Below are 23,400 nucleotides of genomic sequence, written 5' to 3'. Positions count from 1 at the left end.
TTAAGAAGCGGCCACACGATCCGTGTCACGTGCGAGGAATCTTGTGGGGTTTAGCTCCGAATATTCCATCCATCTCCCACTTTTTCCCGCCTCGCTTGCCGCTTACCGTTTTTTTTTTTCTTTTGGTTTCAACAGTGGAGTGAGGAATTTGTTCTTTTACACACCATTTTCTTACCCTTTCATTTTAATTTTACCCATGACCATGTCAACTTTGCAACAGCCACTACTGCTTTGTTTTCACGCACCTACTTTGGTTATAACTTATAAAGCAGTAAAAGATTTATTAATAACTTACTTTATTTGCTTAATTTTACCTTCTTTTTCAATTACATTTTTCACCCCACTATTAATTTTGTCTTTTTTCCAAACCTCATAAGTTTTAAAGAGAATGTACCTATATGTGTATAAAAAAAATAAAATAAAACGATGAACCAGTTCGAACTATGCTCAAATTGAAAAATTAATTGAATTCCATCCAGTTTTAAAATTCTATACAAGCATATATGAAAAAAAAGATTTTGTTTTTATTATATGTCATCACCCACAAATTTAAATTATTTGGTTTAGTGGTTTTTTTTGTTTGAGAATTAATTTAGTGGTTATTTATCATATAATTAGAATGGAAGTTCGTGTTTTGTTTTTAATTTTCACCGATTAAAATATATGTAACCTATAAAGCACTAAAAATATATATAAATGACTAACCAAAATATAGCTCCGCGGGTTAAGACATATATATCTAGAGGTTGACAGTTCGAATCTCACCCCACGTAATTTACTAAGGCTTTTATTTTATATATATATGAGCTTTTATTTTTCAATAAATTTAGATAATTTCTTCAAGAACGCAAATAAGAAATTTGTTATCTATGGTATCGACCAGAAACAAGTCTTATATCATAAATAATATAAATAAAAGTAAATATGTGGTTGAATATATTTTAAAATTTTAACGCGGAGCAAGTGTCAAAATTTTAATTGAAATAATAATAAATAAACAATTATTACTACAAAAATTGACCACCACACGTAGCTTCTTTGACTTATGAAAAAAAAAAAAAAGACCGCTGGTTAATCCATCAGATTATGACAACAGTATCTTTTCATAAATAAATTATTGAATCTCATTTTTGTTTGATGTAAGAGATGGCATGACTTTACTAAAATAAAGAAAAAATGAGAGAGAGAAAAAAAAAACCCCACTTACTGCCATTTTCTAAATTATAAACATTGTGCATAAAAATTCTCAAATAAGCGTAATCCACAATTAAACTGTATTATAAGATGTTTTGACTTTTTAATCTAAAATAGAAAAAACTTGACCCAAACTGCTCAACAAGAAAGTAATGGACATTATCCTGTTAGGGAAATGAATAATTTATTTTTTTAATATTGTGACTCCTTTTCAAAACATTACATTTATAGATATGGAAAAGTAAATGACATCATTAAAAATAGGTACTAAAGTCTCATTAATTAAAATATTTTCTTTCTGCAGTACAACAAAAAGTGAGTGTTAGAGATTAAATAATTCAACTATAGTTGTGGAGGTAATTTATGTACAATAGAATAGATATGGAGATAAGAATTTTTTTTTTACAATATGTTAATGTGGAGATCGAGCTCACGATCTCTTAATTGAAACTTGAAAGTATATGATAATTATTATTGAATTAAGTTAGATACGAAGATATGATTATTTTGGATTAAAATAACGTTGGGAAAATCTGGACGGCAGATTAAAGAAGAACTTCGTACCGGTGACATGCCTCAATGTGGGCCCAGTGCAGTAAAAGTCGACCGCTTGGGCCCACAAGATAGGAAAATAAGTCAACAGTCAAAAAGTCAATACATTGCTGCGCGTGAAGAGTTATAAATCGGAGGGAAAGAGACGAAAAGAATATCTCAGGAAAAGAGAAATTATCTGATTTTGTTAAAAAAAAAAACAAATAATTACCAAAATTTTAAGGGTAGTGATTAGGTAAGTATTATTCAAAAAAGTACTAAAATCACACATTTCACCCCTGACATTTTAGTATGTTTTTGCATGGAATAATGAAAATAACAGAAAGAAATTTATAAAATTACCAATATATAGATTAAACAAACTTACAAAGTGTTAAAATTTTATGCGGGTAGATAGGTATATGAATAAAAACTATGAAAATATTATATGATATAAAATTTTGAATTATAATAAGTAAAAAATTTTTCTTTTCATGATTAGAGAATAAATAAAATTTAATTACCAATTGATTCATTTAATTCAAATGAATTTTTAAAAATATTATCTCAAACTTCAAACATAATCCAAAACAAGTTTACAACGCAATCTCAATCAAATGTGGACCTAATGATTCGAGTTTCTAAGTCCATTGAATTTTGAAGAAGAATAAAACCTTGATTTCACACGAGTGAAAAAGAACTCCACTTTCCCTCCACTTATTTTTAATGTAATTTATTTTTTATTTAATAAAAATATAATATTGTAATTCAAATATACTTATCAACTATAATATATAACATAAGCAAACAAATAACAAACTACAAACAACAACCAGAAGAATGGAATGTTGTACAAGTTTCCAAATTTTAGCACATATTTGACAACAATTTAGTTTTAATTTGTTTTCTGTGTTATAGAAAGACTATTTAGAAGTTGTTTTAAAATTATAGCTAACAGTCCAACAATTCTGCCCACCACCCTGTCGTGTCCGCTCTACGGTGCCGAGGTCCAAGCGAGACCCTTCGGGAGGGTGGGATCAACAATGCGGAAGTGCTGTAAGATAAGCGAATTAGTAGAGAGTTGGGGAACTATCAAGCGTTCAAACCCACAAAAGATCCTACACGGAGCTAATTGTCATTACCACCCACACCTCGTCGTGATCAGATGTCGGTTCAAATGTACACCCATCCTCCTACATCGAGCAGACGAGAGAGAGCAGTATGATGAGTCAAACTCTTGGTAGATTGCTTAGCTTTGACGTTACTTGTACATTGTTATTTCGTTCATTAGCTCTCAATGATTAAAAATAAAACCTAGCTTGTAGGGACCCGGTAATTTACATGTGACTTCAAACTTTGAAATAATATTCTCACACCTCAAAATAATATGAAGTGATATATTATTTTTTGTAGGAGAAAACAAAAATAGTTAGGCAAGTTGAGTTATAAGAAAAGAGTTAATGGGGAAGCATTCTGTCCCCACATTTATTAAGAGGTTGTGGAGAAAAAAACAAAGGGAGACTAGAAAAAAATGAAGGGGAGACCGAACACGGATAATGTTGACTAGTGATTAAAATCTGTCCTTTCGGAGATGGCTCTCGGATTTTCAAATAAATTCAATTGAACATGAGTTGGAAATTACGGAAACCAAAATTTTTCCTTCCATAACTACTAAATTTTAAGAAAACTAACACAAATTGGGTTACAAAAGTTTGAATCCCGACCCTCTAAAAAAAATCAATAGGTGTCAATTACTGAGTTGTGCTCATGTTAGCAATAACGTTTACAATTTTCAACTTGTTTTCCTCGAAAGAAAATTGGGACATAACGTCACATCAAGATGTTAATGCACTCACTTTTTAGGCAAATCCACGATATTAAATTTCTTTAGTACAACCAATAGATGAAATTTTGAATTTATGACCTTTTAGTTGGAAATAGATAACTTGAGTTATGTTAGGTAGATATCTTACTTGAATCGAAATTTATATAATAATTAAAATAAATAGATATAGTTATTAGCTTAGACACCCTTTAATAACTTTTTATTTTTTATTTTTTATTTTTAAGAATTAAGCTTAAAAATACACTCATGCATTTCTTTGTTTAATATCTACTTTTTAAAAACAGTTTTTAAAATTTAAGCCAATTTTTAAAAACTACAGAAGTAATTTAAAAAAAAAAATCTTATTTTTATTATTTAAAATTTGACTAAGAAATCAAAGGCATGCTTTAAAGGGGTTGAAAAACATATAAAAAAATGGTAAAAAATCAATCATAATTTTTAGAGACAAGAAACTAAAAATGGAGTAATCAAATGGGGCCTTAACAATAAAAATTTCTTACAAAATATCTCTCATTTTTTTCCCTCACCACCCATAAGAAAGTGAAAGGTCACATGCTACCTTTTCTTTTGCAAAATATATCCTTATAATTTGATACAATTGCAAATAGTCCCCATGTAATTAGATACCACAATAGAAAAGTGCATGTTTTTCAAATAATTGAATCAAATGGGCATTGACTATAAAAATGAGTTTGAAATCATATATAAAACAAGACATGTGTTCCATGTCTTACATTGTTTTTAGAAATGGAAGATTCGAATTTTAATTATTACAAATTTGACGAGGCATTTGGCTCTTTGTTAAAATCAATATAGGTTAAAGATGTGAAATAAATATACAAATGATATATAGAATTAACCATCTCATACTACAAATTTACTAATCCTACAAAGGCATGCTTCTAACACCTACCTTTCAAACCTTACAACTACAAAATTAGATTTATATATATATTTTTTAATTTTGTTGAGGGTGTAAAATAACCTATCACGTGGCAAGAGGAGAAGGAGTTTTTGATAGTGGAGGTATCGTATCTCGCGACAATTAATCCGGCCTATATCTTCTTATAAAGGTAGAATATGACTCATTCACCTCACATGTCATGTAAATTAATCGATTAGTATGACTCAGAAGCTTACATCTATAAATACAGAGGTAAACTTTATATTCAGGTATGTGAATCTGATTGCTCATCTTCAAACAAATAGATCGGATTGAAACTAACTTGAATGTCAGAGTATTTACCTCTCTGTTGTATGTCTCACTTGTATTAACTCCCTTTTTAATTCGAGTGATCAGAATTTGGCAACAACGAATTGAATCTGATTCATCTTGCATAATTAAAACATAGATAATAGAATTTCAAACTTTCCAACTAAAAGTTCATAACAAAATATTCCATAAATAAATCAAATTTTGGTTGGTGAGATATCAATAATGAATATACGTTTGTGTTTATTATCAATTTAAAACATGTTTTCTTCGAAGTATTCAAAATTATACCAACAGTAGGTAAAATTGCAAGAATATATCATTTTCTATTGACTTATTAAGGCTTAAGTATAGATCAGGAAACGAAACATAGGATAAAATTTATGAGTATAAACCAACTCATAGAAATTACAATATATATTAGTGAAATATATAAAGTTAAATTAGAAAGTTAGTCCATAAACCATATTTAATCATTAAACTAATTTTTTTTTAATTATATCACTCAACATTAAATTTTAATTATTTAGATATTTAAATGTTGATGTGATATATTGGTAGCATGAAAAGTGATAGTCTCGTAACAAGTGGTACAAGAGAGTAGACAACAAGATAAAATAAGAGTAACTTAAAAAGTGATATAAACCATATAGGTATACTAGTTTTTGTTAGGTCTAATTTTATTTTTTTTTGGCTCACTCACCTATATTTTGTCCGATTGTCCTACTTTTTTTTGTGTCACATCATTAATTGTTAATAAAAAAAATGTTTAGGGGTTATAAAATTAAGGGGTAAATACGAAAACTTTGGTGTACAACCTACTTTGAATTTGAGTTTGTGAAATTTGAGCCTTAGGTTCATCATAATATTGCTTAACCTAGAGAACGAGAAGGAACTCTGGTGATAGAGATTCACTATAAATACGAAAAACAATCCAACAATAACAATAAATAGGAAAGGTATTGGAAAAGGGGAGAGGGTGTAAATGGTCAATGAGTTGAAATCGGAGGAAGAACCAGCTGTATCGAAGAGTTCCCGTCCATCCAATGCAATCCTAATCCATCAAAAGTCTACTCTCCTTCCCCACGTCTTCTCATTTTTTATTTGAAAACCAACCACTTTATTGACCAATAAATAAGGTCAATTATTAAAAAACAAAAACAAAAACAAAAACATTGTTGCAGATGACGACTTATTAACTACCAACGAATAAAAACAGTGTGAAGGGATGGCTTGAGGTATACTTGAAAGTATAAGAATCGATATCAATCTTTGTTTTTTATTTTTTTTAGTTTGATCTCTGCCGTGATCGTATATGAAATTGACATACGATATGAATTAGATTATTTTAAACATAATTCGAGTTATGAGTTATGATATGGTCAAAAGGTTAGCGGTTTCAATCTTCACCCCAACATGTTGTTTGAACTAAAAATATATATGTGAATTAAGAATACTAGTTTTTCTACCCAATCTTTGTCTATTCAAGATCAATCAGAAACATATTGATTTATATTTTGCAATATTTAATTTAATTTTGTAAATTTGAGAGTGAGATCACGTAAAGTAAAAGGGTTATTTGGTATCCATAGGAAAAAAAAAAGGTTATTTGTAAATTTTCCTATAAATTCGTTTGTGGGCCTGGCCCAGTAAACGTAAAATGGATCGGCTCATAGGCCATCCCATCTCAACTCCCAAACCCAATTCTCAAAGCATAAATTTATTTACTTTGTTTTAAAATCTAATATTTTAGAACATTTTGTTTGAATTATTGATCATATCTTTCAATATTTGTTTTAACCTTTTCTTTTTTAGTCCAAAAAAGGGGTTAATATTCGAACTTACAACTTTAAAAAGTTAAATAATCAAGGTATTGGTCAACAGAGCTCATTTATTTTAACTAAATAGGGTTTAGAAAGGTAATTTTAATAAGTATATATTTGTTTTCTAATTCATACAGAACAATAGGAAATAACATCATTCTCTTTTAAATTTATCAAAAAAATATTTTGGTTTGACGTGTTTATTAGAATAAATAAAACATTTATTTTTCTAAAATAATGGTGTAAAAAATTTTCACTGTTAGGCGTGAGCTTACAAGGCTAGAGCTGCTTACATGACTAAGGCTGTCGGTGTAAGAATTAGAAATTATTTTAATATTGATTTTAAATATTTATAATAAATCATTTGATACCAATTCTTAAAACAACAATATTTATCCACACCGATTAGTAAAATATTTTACTGGCTTTCTAACGCAATGTATTTATATTTATTTATTTCTATCGCATTTAATATACAAGTGAGAATTCTATATAATTTTTAGTAGAGAAAAATATGCCACCTCAAAAGTCAATAAAAACAAATATTAATGATGTGTGGGTAAGTATTTTTCTTGTCTGAATCATATTTTCAAAAAGCATACCAGAATCTTGGTCTGCAGGAAACAATTTTTCTAAATGAATCATTAATAAAAAAAACAAAAAAAAAAAACTGTCATTTAGCTGGGTAGATGAGATATGACCGTGTTTTGAAAAACTTGTTATTCTAATTTTTGGTTGAGTTAACATTCCGTAAAATTACCTTTTCTTCCCTCGTTTATTTCTTCCTATGCAATAATGCATAATTTTCCTCTCTCTCTTTTTTTTTTTTCATTACTTTTCTTCTCCATCTTCTTGTATACTCCATCTAATACGAACTACAACTGGGCAAGATGCGAGAGAAGAGACTGTCAATGAGGGACGGGATCTTCGTTTGCCATCCACACCATTGGAGGGAGAGTGAGTGAGAGAGGAAGACGGGTGAAAAAGAATGAAAGCATCAACTTTAATTAAAAATAATTGAAGGCACTGAAGTAATTTGCTATATTGAGTGTTGTTAGAAAATATTAGAATAGTATGTTTAAAAAAGAAAACAAATATATTTCATTTACACCTTCGAATTTATGTCACTTTTGGAAATATCCAATGAGTACAGCTCTAAAGATACATATATATCTGATTGGAGACTGGAATACCCACATCCCATATTTATTGGACTAAGAAGGCCAAAAAGGGCAACACAAAAAAGTCATATTTTGTAAAGAAAAATTACGTAAAAATAAAAAGGTTAAGTACAAGACAAGTACAACAGAAACAAACGAAATACAGAAGAAACCAAAATCATATCACAATTCACAGGACGAGACGCATGCAAAATCCAAAATTACATATTAATAATTTCCACAAAATGTGACGAAACGAATCGTTTCACTTTTCATACCCTTAATCTAATCACACCGGCACTGTCCTATTGGTCTGATGTTCCACGGCGGCGCCGTCTTCCTCAATCTCATTCTCGCCGGTCAACTCCTCCAGCGATTTTCCTTTGGGCTCCGGCACCAACAACGTGAGCAAAGCACCGAGGAAATTGATGCAACCGAGCGTAATAAGCGAGTTCTTGACGCCGAAACCCGGTGGGTAACCCGGGTCCGTCTTGGACGGGTCGGAATTTTGCGCGGCGTACAAAAACCCGAATGCCCCGACGATGGCTCCGGCCTTCCCGGCGGCGGCGGAAATCCCGTGGCAAGTAGACCTGAGCCTGGCCGGGAAGATCTCGGCGGGAACAATGAAAGTGGTGGAATTGGGCCCAAAATTGGCGAAGAAAAACGTCAATGAGTACATGACGAGGAACCCAATTCGATTCTCCTTCATAGTCCAATGGTGGTAGGGAAAGGCGAGGGCAAACATGAAAATAGTCATCATGATGAACCCAACTAACTGAATGGTGAATCTGCCAATGATGTCAATTAGCGCGACGGTGAACCAATACCCGGGCACCGTCCCACACAGAGCAATCAGCGTTTGGGCTTTTGCGATCCGGAAGCACTCCTCGAGAGCGCTCATGGTCTTGGCCGGTGGGAGCCACCCAATGGCCGTGAAGATATCCTTCTGGAACAGATTCTGGCTGTAGAATGCGATGTCCAGAAGGAACCACGTGCTTGTCGTCCCCAGCAAGTGGAGCCCGTGGCGCCTCAGGAACTGCTTCGAAAATAGCCCGAAATTGTTTTTGTCCGTCGCCACTATTTTCTCCAACTTCTCCTCTTCCGCCTGCAGCTCCACTTGGAGGACTTTCGACATGTCGGCCGCGGCTTGTTTCGCGTTCTTCGCCACCAGGGCGGTGTAGCGGGCGGTTTCCGGCATCTTCATCCGCCAGTAGTAGGTCATACCGGCGGGGATGGCGCCGAACATTAGGACCACGCGCCACACGTAATCGGCCTCCGGCACGGTTGAGCCCACGGGGTCCATCTCGTACGACGGCGCCGAGAATCTGTTGTTGAACGCTGCCGAAACGATCAAAGCGACGATCCCGCCGGCCAGGATCCCGAATCCTTGCATTGCAAAGACGGCGGCGATAAACGCGCCGCGGGTTTTCTTGTTGGCGTATTCGGACATGATGGTGGCGGAGAGTGGGTAATCGCCGCCGATGCCGAAGCCGAGCCAGAATCGGAAGAGGCAGAGCGTGGTCATGGTTGCTTTGGCGGAATGGCCGAAGCTGAGGCCGGAGGCGAGGGAGCAGAGGACCATCAGAATCAGCGTTATGCCGTAGACCTTCTTCCGGCCCATCTTGTCGCCGAGCCAGCCGAAGAAGAGCTGGCCGGAGAGAGTGCCGCAGAGGGCAACGCCGCTGACGGCGGCAGAGACGTTGGGCGGAAGAGAGCCCGGCCTGGCGGAGCCCGGGGAGTAGTAGTATATGCGGCCGAGTAATCGGGAGACTACGGCGATGCAGAAGAGATCGTAGGCGTCGGTGAAGAAACCCATTCCGGCGATGATGATGGCCGTGAAATGGTACCATTGAGTCTTCGCCACATCCAGTGCACTCAGCACTCCCAGTTGTTGCGTCATTTTCAAATTTTATCTGCTTACGCAAATTATTACAAAAGCTTTAGTTAATTAATTAAAAAAATATATACTAAATTTAAGTTTTACTATCCAGATGTTTTTTCAATATGATCCCCTAGTTTAAAAAGTGTTCTGTTTTAACAATTTTTAATTATACCATTCATTGAATGTTAAAATTGATTAACGATAATTTTAACTTAGAAAAATTTTCCAATTTCTTTTGAACTTTTAAGAATTTGACAGAAATTTTGACTTTTTCTTTTTCACATATTTTTTCTTTCTATAATTTCTTTTTTTTAGTTTAAGAAGTTTCAGTGGTGATAAGAGAGAGAAATGTGAAAAAAAAAAGAAATATCTCTTTTCTTTTTTTTAAAAAAAAAAAGAAAAGAAAAGTATTTCAATATTGTTTTTTTTTCTCTTTCTAACTATACCCTCATTCGGTGATCACAAAAAATGTCCTTTTTTCTTTCCCCAAATTTATACAAATTATTATGCGATATAAATATACTATGAACAAATTTTAATATATATCAACGAAAAAGTTAAAAATAAGAGCTGGCACTGAATTTTAAAACACAAAGAAATTAAGGACTAAAACACATTTAGCGATTGAAATTCAATAGAAAGGCAACACTTGGTTGAATGCTAGAGAGAGAGAGAGAGAGAGAGAGATTACCGAGTGGACTTTTGGCGATGGGGAGGAGAAGATGTGTAAGGCAAAGAGATTTTGGATTTGAATTAGTTTATATAGAAATTGAGTTCTTGAAATTGGAGAATCATTTGAGGATCTAATTAGCATATACCCAACTAGTTTCTCTATTTAAATGTCTCTCCCTCTAAATTTAGGATTAAAATATAATGTTAGATTGATTAATTGAAAATTTTAATCAGATTCTTGCCATGTATTACTTTTTTCTAATTAATTATCATATATATACACTCTCTCTAGAGCTGGCACTGGCAGTTGGCAAATTTCGAAGTGCATACCATTACCAATTATTTTAATGTAATACTAATTAAATTTGTCCCGAATATGTATCAAAATGTTCAATTTTTTGGAACAAAATGTTCGTTTTAAATCACAGACTAATTGGAAAATCTGCAAAATTAATTCGCAGGATTCAAACCATACCAACATCGTCTCAACCTAGGGATTTGATGAAACCATTATGATTATTTAAGCTCCCTTTCGTCCTCGTTTCTTATTTCTTGTCTTTCTTTACCGGTACTTCTTTACCCACCCTTGTTCTTTCACCACTCATATCTTCATGTTCCCATAGTTTCAGTGGGCCGTAGCGGTGAGAGACCCATCAAGAATCAATGGAAATTGCATCTGCTCAAGCTCCCCAATTTCGACTTCGAGATTTCTTAGAATTGCTAGTCGGCCAAGTTGAACAACACAAAGGTGCGGTCGAGGTACGATATCGCCACGGTAGAGATACCTAGTAGAGACTGCCCGGAGTCAGACGTGGTTGGAGTTTTCCAACTATGGATGGGAAGAAGTCGCGAAAAGAAGACATTTTTCTTTTTATAATTATTATTTTTAGTTTTAAACCAATTTAAATTAAACCGGTCCGATATTGAACCAACCCGCTTAGTTGGCTATTTAATTTGCTACAAAGCTACGTCATACTTCCATTAAATCTAATCAAATTTTAACAAATTTTAAAATACAGAGGCTAAATTGTTACTTGACCAAATGAGTTATTTAACCATGTTTTTATCATATATTAATATTAACCATTAGGCAGAAATTTAATGACGCCACTTCCATCTTTTAAATTACACACTATGGATACAAAAGAAGAGAGAGAGAGAGAGTCAAATTCATAATTTTTTTAATGATAAAACTATTGTATTAGAAAAAATTAAAATTACTAATTAGTGTAAAATAACTAAACTGTTAATTCTGAAATGTTTATAGGCTTATCAGCCCTTTTTGTTATTTTTTATTGTACGCATTTGTATTTGATTAATCCAAAAAAATATAAACTATTATTTTATAAACTTAATGCCGTTGACCTTATCTGCATGTGCTTTAAAATATTTCCTTTATATATAAAATGAAACTCAGGGGGTTGACATTTTTGTCCCTCCATCACTCATGCATCATGTGCGGCTCCTCAAGCTCACAGTCATTGACATTCTCAGAAAAATAACAAATTAAAAAATTCGAAATACATTATTCAATTATGATAATAATTATATTTTACTTGTGACATTGAATTTAGAAGCCCTCTTGTTAGGTGGGTTTTAAAAACTTGTTGATAACACACAAATTTTCATCAATCTAACCCAAATTGTTTGGATTCCTGTATCAATAAACAATTTGGATTAGCATTGGCAAAATTAACATAACTTACTTTTCTTTTTAAATCCAAATTAACCAAATTCAATAATAATGCTAAAAATCATAGTTTTGCCTATATCACTATATAATTAGGAATTTTATTTTTATTTTTAACATTTTTAAATTTTCAAATATACCCTTTTGAACTTCTAAATTCAACCTGCAACCAAAAGTTGACAAAAAGTATAAAGTGACATCTATATATGCATATTTTCATAGTCTTAATTAAACCAAGTGGTTTTGATTTCGCCTTAAATAAGAAATGGGTATTGCCTTGAATTTTATATATATTTTCCATCTAACAGAGTTGCAATAAAATAGTGATTTTCAAGTTAAAAAAGGGTTAAAAAGAATATATTTTAAAGTATCAGGCACATAAATGCATAATTATAATTCAGAGGGTACGGTAAAGACTATAATTTAACTTTTCTTTTTTAATTTAAAATTTTGTTTGGTGTCAAAAATCTTTTTGATATTTATACGAAAATATAATACTTAAAAATAGTATAATATTATTAACAAAATTTACAAATTGAATGAATTGTAAAGTAGATATGAAATGAATCCTGCGAACTCTACTAAATTGGTAAATTACATATTAATATTAAACCTCATTTGAAAAAAAAAGAAAAAAGATTGTGAAATAGGCTGCAAGTTGTAGATTAGATATGAGAAAGGCAGCAAAATAAAAAGGTGCTTTGGGGCTTAAATTTCATTTTTCTTTTAGAGAAAAAGACTTTTGATCAATCATTTTTCATTCATAGTGTATTCTTCTTGTCCAAATAAATACGGAAAAAAAAAAACAAAGAAAGTGTGACATTTATTTAACAGACAAGGTTACAAAAATATATATAAATATATATATTAATTTTTGCAACAATAATATAAAAAAAAGTATTTAATTTTGTTATTTAAAAAGATAACATAAAACAAAGCACTAAAAAAAAAGTATTTTCTAAATCTACGGTTAATAAGCCTCTACAATCTAGAGATCGGTGGTTATGTCATATGGTTGTATGTGTGAAATAGTACACCGAAAGCAACTTTGCGCCATCATGTGGAGTCAAAATCACCGCATTTAAGTAGAAAAATATTGATCCTCGTCTCATTTATATTTATCACGTTAATATCGGGAGATGTATTAACACTAAAAAAAATTATTTATAAAAATAAAATTAATTTATGAATATGGTAATATATGGTATTGCTATGGTACTAAAATTTTTATCACCTTTAAGCCTGTATATATTTTTATGGATATTTCAATTAATATTTTCATAGTATTGAAAAATATTAAAAGTATAACATAATAATAATAATAATAATAATAATAATATTAATAATTTTTCAATTTAATTAAAAATAGTGAATGTTTATCTGTAATCTTTTATTTATGCATTTTATTGATATTTGAATATATATTTTTTCATAAGATTTTGTGCTCCATGTTTCATTTCAACATATAGAACCTTGTAAGATTAATCAATGTAGATAGTTTGTATCTCAACAACTTTTGTTTTGTATTTTTTGGACAAAAGTCAACGACTTATATTATTCTTCCAGTGATAAAATAAACATATTCTACAAAGCGTATTATTTTTTATTGGAAAAAAAACTGTGGGTTCGAATATTAATCTTCAATTACATAATTGAGATCGTTTTTTTATAATTATACTTGAGATATAATATATATATGTACACACGCAGTTTTTTAATACGAGTTTATCGTGTAAAAAGCAATTGAATTGCGTCTGCAATTTGAAAAATCGTTTTCATATCTAAAATTTTCAACTTAATAACAATATGCCGAAAAAAAGTCAAATTTCTACGTCTAAAAAATAATCTGAAGTAAATAATTGAGCTTCCAATTTCAATATTTGTATGCACTAATATATTCATTTTATCTCCCGAGTCATTGTCGATATCTCTTTCGAAGACATTTTTGAGCAATCTTTATTCTTTTCCTTTTTCTCTCTCTAACTAAACTTTAATTATAAAAGTAATAAAATTAGATTATTCCTATCTTATGCCATAAAATTAGTAGATGGATTAGTACATATTCATATTAACCCAATTAAAAAAAGAACCCTTTAACTACTTGTGTAAAATTAGCTTTTTGAATTGTAAAATTCAACTGCGTAAATGAAATTTTCATAATTATTTAACTTTATTCGATATCTCAGGTCATTTATATATAATTTTCACTCTCTATTTTCTCTTAATAAATATTATCTCATCACTTTCTACGTTCTCTTGTAATACAATATTACTTAGGTATTTACCAATTAGTATTAATTTCTTGTTGACCACCCTGGGAGAAAAACAAGTGATATATATATATAGTTATGAAATTTTTAGTAATAGTAAGATAGGCGACTGGCTGATGAACAGTTAGGTGTTGGTTTTAGTATCTACTTTATAAACACAAATTCACTCTCATCTCCCTCCTGAATGATTATGTGAATACTAATTAAAATGGAAAATTAAGTTTTACTCCACCACTTGACATAAAATAAATATACATATACATATATATATATATGAAAAAAGGATCCGTTTCTAAATAAGTACATAGTGTTTGTTGTTACATTGAGGAGAAAAGCCGTATGAGATGATATATTTCAGTGTAGATAACAAAACATATTCATCCTCACTAGTCATTACATTAGAATACATCACGAAACTCACTTTACACAATTGGAAGAAGAAGTTTGGACAGCCTTCTGAAACCTCAGCAGATCAAAAATCATCCCACAAAGTAAACTATCTCTATCTCTGGAACACAAAATGGTGGAAGTTTCACCCAATCGCACCAAGAAACGACTGCAAACAGCACAACACAAAGAAAGCATTACAGATTCTATAAGCTTATTCACACATGATCATTTCTTTTTAAACTTAGATCCCATTTGAAAATGGACGTACCTTTACCTTTGCAGGACCGCCAAGCCTTCCAGACGATATGCTGCCAAACCCAAACTTTGGCTTCTTCTCAGCAGGTTTTAGTATTTGGAAAGAACACATTAAGTTTTCATCCACGTGCATCATTGCACCGGCATTGTCAAACTCTCCGCAGTAGTTGGGAGCAGAAAATATCGTTACAAGCTTTCTATTTGCAAAAAACTCGTACCCGTCCTCCACGACCTGCATATCGGAATAGTAGGTTTTCAGTGTAAGTGTCTGCATCGTGCAGGCCATGGAGTTCATTTAAAGAAAACATGTTAAAACCTGGTGAGCTCTACAAATCAAATCGAGATCATGCTTCCGAAGAAACTCGATTACTCGATCTGCACCAAAGGTGTATGAAACCCCTCTATCATTGGGCCCCCAGCCCCGTGCATCTAGACTTGGGTCGGACCAGAGAAGATCACACAGCAAACCACTTTCTGGAACATCAGTAGGACGCTTTGAATTTCTAATTTGATCCAACTTGTCGAGGTGAGGAGACAGCCCGCCGTGCATACAGAGTATCCTCTCATCAATCAGAGCAGCCACAGGTAAACAGTTGAAACAGTTTGTGAATACTTTCCAGAGTTTAACGTTGAACCTCCGTTTACATTCATCATAAAACCCGTAGATTCGGTTTACAGATGCACATTCATGGTTGCCCCTCAAAAGGAAAAAGTTTTCAGGATATTTTATTTTATATGCGAGGAGGAGGCAAATTGTTTCTAAGCTCTGCTTTCCACGATCAACATAGTCCCCCAAGAATAAGTAGTTTGATTGAGGAGGTAATCCACCATATTCCAGAAGCCTTAGAAGATCAGAATACTGGCCATGGATATCCCCTGGGTGGCACGAAAACAAAATTTCTGTCATACATACAGAATGAACAACTTTCAACAACTAAAAAATGAAGTAGAAGAGAAAAAGACTGATTTCATTTCCTTGGAAGCACAAACTAAGCCTGAAACCAGCAGGGGTTAAATTTTCTCTTGGTGTTAACAAGTTGAGTAACAACAATCAATAGTATAGGAGACAGAATAAAGGAACCAAGGAGGATGTAAGGCCTAGGGAATATTTTCTTGAACATGAAAGAATTCTTTTATCATTTGATTCATTTCTTCATATTTAAGTATTAACCCCAAATCCCCATCCATCCATGAGTTCTCTCAACCGACTACAATTTCAGAGGCGCAGGTTTTAGTTGAACGGCGTGCTCAGTCAACAGGAATGCGTATTCCCCCTTCTCAGTGTCTCTCCCCAGGTCTGTTATATTGTGAAGAAATGAAAGTATTTCCACCTTTTCTTTCATTGGAGGAGAAGAAAACCTAGCCATGACCGAGCGCAAGCAGTAAGTTAACACACAAAACTTCCCAACCTCTTCCTATCTTCAAATAAGGTGAAAACAATTCTACAAATTTAGTACCGTTGGGAAAATATTACAGCTCATATATTTTAAGTGCTGTTTATTTCTCCATGGTTAACAGGTTCCATTCCAATGGTTCTCACTAGTAGACTCATAGCTTGAAGCTGCGCTCACATGAAGCAACCAACAACTTTCTTCAATAAATTCATTCATAAATAGTAAAGCAATGCCATCTCAATTTCTAATCAACTTAGATCCATCTATGACACTTTCTGCAGCATGCTTTCTTAGAAAAGGTTTTGCAGCACTTGACAGCTCTACAACAAGTAATAAGCATGTTTAACTAGTTCATCTCATGTTTTTCATGTCAAACGCAGTTTACTTTCCAGACAAGGCAACCAGATAACAGTCAGACGATAGCTATATGAAGTCTAATCCAAACAAAAAACATAACAAATCAATCTCCAAGAAAACGATTTATGATCAAAGAAAGAGCAAGGGTAAAGGAGAAACCGCATATATAGATTGGTGCTTCAATTTCCAAGAGATTCGGTTGCCTCAAGAAAATATCCCTCGAGGACAAGCATAGCTGAGTAGTTTCAGTCTCAGAAAGCGGCACCTGCTTCCCCGATTTGCTCCCGACCTCAAGCAATTTATTGATTATTCTATTAAGAGTAGCAGATTCCATCTTAGTGTTCCTCCTTCAATTCGAAAAAAAAAAAAATTATCTTTAAGATCGTGCGAGCTAGCAGTAGTAAAGGAAAAGAAAACGCAGAATAAAGGCGACGTACTCCGATCTTCTGCGCCTGCTGCTGCTGGTTCTTGATTAGAGAAAGTAGCATGACTTGCGCAAACAAAAAGAGGAGAAGGAGAATTGGAGATGAGAGAGAAGGGGGTTTGAAAACCAAGCAAAATGGAACATCAACTGTTGCTTTATCTTTCTTTTTCCTTTTGCCCATTTGGCTTCTCACTTGGCGATCTAGAAAAGAATGGTGGCAGATCAATTGGGGGAAAAGAAGAATATATTCCATTGGAAGAAGATTGAGTGGAGTTGGGAGAAAAACCCTAAAAGAAAATGCTGATACAGAAAAGGAACAGGGGACGGAATTAAAGAATGAAAGTTGAGGAAGAAGATTTCCAAAGTGGGGCTCTAATTTGGTCTTCGCGGACCCCATAGAACTTCGTATGCACTCTTCTACCGACAATGGCGCTTCCATCTTCAGCACAGCACACGGCGTCCTTCAATTTCACTGCCACTGCAAAAAATCAGCGGGAAATTCTAAAGAAACTAACATTTATTTAAATCTGCAAGATCTTCAAGTTCATAAAACGCTGCATTTTTTCGGTTTGTACTACCTCTTACTTTTGGTAGGAAACTCAGCCCACCGCGGTTGGGCTTAGGCCCAGTAAAACGTGGGCCTAAATGGCAACTCTTAATGGGCTCCTGGGCCTTAACGTAGAAAAGGAGGGGCTCATTCCAATACTGACTATTTTGTTCACGATGTTGCGGGATTTTTTTCTTTTTTCTTTTTTCTTTTTTTTAGAAATTTGTACGTTTTTCTCACTGATAAATATATCAAATGGTGATTAATATTTTAGGTACTTTTTACCTTTTTTTTTTTTTAGCAAAGGTACTCTTCACATTTATCCTTAATTCTTTTGAAAAACTTAATTTCATATTTAATATATAAAAAATTCTCAATTACGTGTTTCTGTAAGTTGGTCATAAAAAAATTATGTATGCTTGGACACAGTGTCACTTTGGAAGAAATCTATTTTGTAAATAAGCAAATCCAATTTTACTAATGAGTGGATTAGATTTCATTTGTCAATTAGAATGTCAATGACATGTTTAAGTGTATAAATATGTTAATAAAATAATAATATGATCATGTATTGACGTTTTTTGTTGGCAAATTTTAACCAAAAAAAATATACATTAATAACCATTTTATACACAACGTTTTTTTATCTTTTTTAATGTTAAAAATATGGACCCTAGTCGATATATTATTTGAAAATAAAATTATCTCAAAAAAATATTTGAAAATAAAAAATAATAATATTTATTTTATCAATGCAAATTGACTAAATAATCACATTTTAAATATTAAGAGTAACTCGCCATAGTAAGGAATTAAATGGGGAAAAAAAGAAAACAAATTTCTTCTCGATGTTCTGGAGTAATTTTTTAAGAATAAATCGCCGGATATATACTAAATAAATTCCATAAAGCAGTGGAATAAATATAATATAACAACTACGTCGGTTGGAGTTTTGACCAGGACTTTGAAGTTTGACCTTGAACATTCAATAACCACGTGATTGAATTGGACGGTTCTGATTTTTCTTATTCAGACAAAACCTAATCCCTTCTTCAATTTCTTGTTGGGTTGTTCTTTTTGGGTAAATATTTTGCCTTAATCCACTAAGAAGAGTTAACGTATTCAATTTTTCTTGACAAATATAGCCATATATATTCATCCCCATTTAACTTTACTCCCAACTTTTTCTCTACAAATATACTAACAAATAAATAGCATTTTTTGATTTTCTAATTTGAAAAGTACCAGTACTAATTGGTATATATTTCTATCCAGCACCATATATTTTTGTAATTTAATTTATATTTATGACATATAGTAGGTTAAGTTACACATTTATGTTTATTTTAATTTTTTTTTTAGTCCGATCTAACTATTTATATTGGTTGCAGAAGTAAATAACAACTAGTAGGAAGATGTTAGGAAAGATCCTTACTTCTGTGGTACTATTAAGTAGAAAATAACAGATACAAGATTCTGTTAGAGAAAAATTAGTAAAACCTAAAAATAAAAATTACTTAATGAGAAAATACCAGCATCAAACCGAATTCTTTGAGCCACGAATGCAAAAGCAAAGAGAGATGGGAAAGTTATCATTCTCGTGGCCTTGAAATTCTGAATCACAGAAAAAAGACAATTTGCCCAAAGTGTGTATATTTCAAACACAGTAAAAGATAAAAAGAAAAATAAAAAGGAAAAGGAAGACAATCTTGATTCTGCTTCTTGTTGTGGAAAGCTCATAGTTATTAGTCAACAAATCAGAAGCAGCACGCAAAATCATCATCTAAATTATCCCATGTGATATTTATCTCTTAAATCTCTCTCTCTCTCTCTCTCTCTCTCTCTCTCTCTCTCTCTCTCTCTCTCTCTCTCTCTCTCATCAAATTCTCGAGAAGTAGATCATAGCCTTGGACGAAATTCAAATTCGAAGCAAGCTGGAACCTTCCTTAAACTTTGAATTCAAACCTCAAATTCTGCTTATAATCTTTTTTTTTTCTAATTTCCAAGTGGATAATCTCTCAACTATAACTCACGATCACGATCGCATGTATCTCTTCAATACAATAGTATGATATTGTCTATTTTTAAATATAAATCTCTGCTACTTTACTTTTGATTGACTTTACAAATATGGTAGGGTCTTTTGCAAAATTTGTTTAATCATGATTATCTTCTTTGTTTTACCTGTATTTTTATTTTATAAGAGACAAAAAAAGAATTGTACTTGACGGATGGGATGGATGGGATGAGAGTGCAAACTGCATTGTTTGATAAAGACGGATAACTTTGTTCAACACAGTTGTACGAAAGAAACCTATTGTGCCTTTCTTTGCATTTTATTGTATCCATTATTAATGAGTTGTGGCTTGTTAGAATATGATGCATATAAGTACCGATAATTGAATAAAAACAAATTAATTTTAAAACTTAAAAAAGTGATCTAAATATCTCTCTGGTTAAAAATGGGAAACGTGTTAAGTTTGTATAAAATATTGATATATGAAATCTCTATATACATATACATATATATATATATATATATATATATATATATATATATATATATATATATATTCACGGTTAAATAGACAACATGATATTAAATTGTTGCATCAAAATGTATGAGGGTTTTTACTCTAAAATATGAAAAAGATAATAAATTACCTAAATTATCAATGTTGTTTATTGACAAAAAAGAAAAATCAATGTTGATTGTTGCAGTTTTTAGGGTTAACAAATTTACTATGACCTAAAAAAAAAAGTGGAATCGTACATTCTTCTAAAATGTTAAGAGTTGTTTGTAATATAAATAATAATTGAGGTGTCAATTTTATAGTACACACGTGTGACCCACGTAGGGAAAAGTCTAAAATTCCTTGAGAAACATTCGTGTAATAATTGTCGCACAGGCACAGAGATTTGAATTGAGCCTATCCAGAACTACAAGGATAATTCACCTTTTTTCTTTTTCCTAATTTACAATAAGACAAAGAAGAAAAAAAGAAAAAAGATGAAGAATATGATCATCTTCTCTAAGCTCTTACATTTTGAAGCTTTTTCTTCTTTCTTGTCTGGTGAAACAGGGAGAGATGGAGGGGGGAAAAATATTAACAGGAAATTAAGAGATCCCTAGATGGTGTGAACTGGAAAGCCAAAATCGCAAATAAAAAAAAAAAGAAAAAGAAAAATAAAAAAGAGGATTTTTAATTCAGTAAGAACAAGGGCTACCACTTTGAGAAGAGCCCAAAAGTTCTTCCAAATACTCTGCCCCTAAATCTTCCAAAACCACCACATTTTGGATCCTCACATCTCTTTCTTTGCTCTTTTTGCTTATGGCCTTCCTTCTGATGGAGTGTTTTCTTTTCAACGCCACCACCGGAGACCCGCCGTCATCGCCGCCGCCGCCGCCGCCGCCGCTGCAGTTCATTTCTTTCAGAGACTCCCTAACTCTGTCCACCGGAAAATTGAGAATTGCCGCGGCCCCCCTCATCGAAAACGCGGCTTGATCGTAGGCCAGAGCGGCTGCCTCAGCACTGTCGAAAGTCCCCAACCAGACCCTGATTCCATGTCGGGTGGAATCTCTAATCTCCGCCGCAAATTTGCCCCACGGCCGCCGGCGAACGCCCCGGTAAGATCTCTCCTTCTTGGGGCTCTCCTCGCCGACGGAATCGACTTCCTCTTCCTTCACTCGAACGCCCCCCTGAGTCCCCTCCGAGATCAGTTCGTAGAGAAGCATTTCTTCCGAATCGTTCTCGTTGAAAGGGAGAAAATAGTGGTCCAAATTCATGAAGGAGGATTCTGGCGAACCGAAGGAAGATTCTGATGAGAAATCGGAAGCCGGGGAGAAGAAGCCGGAGGAATCCATGTAATTGAGGGAGATCGAATTCTGATTGGGAATTGAGAATTAGAAATTTAGAACAACAAGAAGAAGAGGAAGAGAAGCTCTGTTTTTGAAGCTCCTCTGTTTTGGAGGTCGTTTGGAGGAGGAAAATTCGAGCCCACATTTGGTGGTATATATACGGAATATTTAAGTAAAAAAAAAAAAGTGAGGAAATGGATAAGGGTAAAAGGGGAATTGGGCGTGGTGTTGAGGGTAAAAAGGGTATTTAGGGGGATAAAAAGTATGTCACACTGAATTGGTTTATAATGTTTTCGTCGTTTGGAGAAGGAGCAGATTAATTGTACACATGCGTGAATTGGAAGCATGGCCGCCGTATCAAATGGGGGGAGTTATGCTGACGTCAGCGTGTTATTGCGGATTTTTTTTTGTCCGTTAGTAGTGGAGCGAGCTGCACATCTTCCAGCCACGTGTCGATCACGTGACGGCTCTATGATTTTTGTCCTGTTCTCGTGGACAATTCTGATTGGTACTTAAACAGCGGTTTATGAGAGTGTGGAGCGGGAAAATGAAAGCCCAATTTACCAATTTCACAAGCGTATTCTGTTTTTGTTTTTTCTTTTTACCCGCTTTTTTTTATTAAATTATTTTTTCACTATCTCATACAATTTTAATTTTTTTAAAAATTTATTGTTTTATATGGGTATATTTTTTTATTTAAAATTTAGACTTAGTTTTATAGAATATTCATGTGATTTATTATTATATTATTCTCAATAATTTTGAGTTGTTTCTTACCTTTAGCGGGTTCTTTTTTTAATTTCATGGTTTTAGAATGGAAGATCATCTTCAATCAATGACAATAAGTATCTCTTATGCTTTGATTAACAAATTGTACCATATTCAAGTTGATACATGTCTTATATCTTAAAAGTTTTTTCACGTATTTCCTATGAATTTGTTAGAACCATAAATGTGTAGTGTTTATATATATATATATATATATATAGTATAAACAAGCATAATTATTGATATCACTAGTACAACAATCTCAATTTTCCATCTCCCTATTAGTCTAATTATTGTTCATTTAATGCCTAAGCACTATTACATTTGCTTTAATTTCTACTTGAAGATTTTCTTATATTGAGTCCAAATTACTCCATTTTAATTAATTCTCTATCACACTTTACCATAGGAAAAACATCCCAATCTATAAAACTTAGTTAAAATTACACCATTAAATTTATGAAGGTTCACTATTATGTACCCAATTAAAATTTCATTCTACTTTCTAACTAATACGAGATTTTAGTCACACTCTCATTAACAATCTTAGAATAAACAATCACTGGGTCTCTTCTAAATATAGGGATGAGCCTTTCCAAAAAAATAAATATAGGGAAGAGAAAAATCTCAAAAAAGAAAAGAAAGAGAGGTCTTTGTGGGGGGCAGAAAATTCCAAATCACATTACTTCATCAATGAGGGGAAAGAGGAAGAGGCAAATAATTGAAAGAAGTATTATCAGAGCTCCGCGTAATTGATATTTATCTCAAACTAAGAGAATTTGACTTCGATCTCCACCCCACGTGATGTATAAAAGAAATTATTAATATAAAAGTAAAAAATAATTAAAAAATGAAGTTACCCAAATTAAAGGGTACCCGAATACCGAATTTACATTATGAAACAGATCTAAAATTTTGATTGATCTGAAATGGTGGTATTGACAAAGCGCCCATATGGGCGCTGCTTCCAGGCAATTACAAGCTGACCTAAAAACAAAAAGATAAAATTATTGGGCATGATTGGAATTTCAAAAAATATAACTTTCCTTCCAAAAATAATTATCAAAATCACTATCGAATAACCCCCACACACACACACACACCAAAAAAAAAAAAAAAAAAAAA

At 32.8% G+C, this 23,400-nt stretch overlaps 3 protein-coding genes across 6 annotated transcripts; all 3 read right to left on the bottom strand.

Moving 5' to 3' along the window:
• Nucleotides 1-7,684: 7,684 nt before the first annotated feature.
• Nucleotides 7,685-10,437, bottom strand: LOC111013732 (putative inorganic phosphate transporter 1-3). Its single transcript, XM_022288253.2, has 2 exons — nucleotides 10,341-10,437; nucleotides 7,685-9,680 (listed from the first exon to the last, which is right to left on the bottom strand). The coding sequence occupies exon 2, from the start codon at nucleotides 9,665-9,667 to the stop codon at nucleotides 8,057-8,059; it is 1,611 nt and encodes a 536-aa protein (XP_022143945.2). The 5' UTR covers nucleotides 9,668-9,680; nucleotides 10,341-10,437; the 3' UTR covers nucleotides 7,685-8,056.
• Nucleotides 10,438-14,516: 4,079 nt separating this feature from the next.
• On the bottom strand, nucleotides 14,517-17,567 carry LOC111021930 (serine/threonine-protein phosphatase PP1 isozyme 3). 4 transcript variants are annotated; one of them, XM_088124277.1, is made up of 6 exons: nucleotides 17,115-17,567; nucleotides 16,837-17,024; nucleotides 15,243-15,802; nucleotides 14,946-15,158; nucleotides 14,791-14,837; nucleotides 14,517-14,747 (listed from the first exon to the last, which is right to left on the bottom strand). In XM_088124277.1, the coding sequence occupies exons 2-5, from the start codon at nucleotides 17,009-17,011 to the stop codon at nucleotides 14,814-14,816; spliced, it is 972 nt and encodes a 323-aa protein (XP_087980403.1). In that variant the 5' UTR covers nucleotides 17,012-17,024; nucleotides 17,115-17,567; the 3' UTR covers nucleotides 14,517-14,747; nucleotides 14,791-14,813. The 4 variants fall into 4 exon arrangements, with proteins under 4 accessions (XP_087980403.1, XP_087980402.1, XP_022154765.1 ...); XM_088124276.1 differs by having other exon boundaries at nucleotides 14,940-15,158; nucleotides 17,115-17,566; XM_022299073.2 differs by having other exon boundaries at nucleotides 14,517-14,837.
• Nucleotides 17,568-20,494: 2,927 nt separating this feature from the next.
• Nucleotides 20,495-21,647, bottom strand: ERF1 (ethylene response factor 1). Its single transcript, XM_022295205.2, has one exon. The coding sequence runs from the start codon at nucleotides 21,511-21,513 to the stop codon at nucleotides 20,857-20,859; it is 657 nt and encodes a 218-aa protein (XP_022150897.1). The 5' UTR covers nucleotides 21,514-21,647; the 3' UTR covers nucleotides 20,495-20,856.
• Nucleotides 21,648-23,400: the final 1,753 nt, after the last annotated feature.

Source organism: Momordica charantia (genome assembly GCF_013281855.1).
Source record: "Momordica charantia cultivar OHB3-1 chromosome 5 unlocalized genomic scaffold, Mcharantia_2.0 BLBB01000005.1, whole genome shotgun sequence".
In the NCBI taxonomy this organism is placed as follows: domain Eukaryota; kingdom Viridiplantae; phylum Streptophyta; class Magnoliopsida; order Cucurbitales; family Cucurbitaceae; genus Momordica; species Momordica charantia.
The sequence above is the reverse complement of the archived record's forward strand: the minus strand, read 5'-3'. Positions and strand labels throughout refer to the sequence as shown.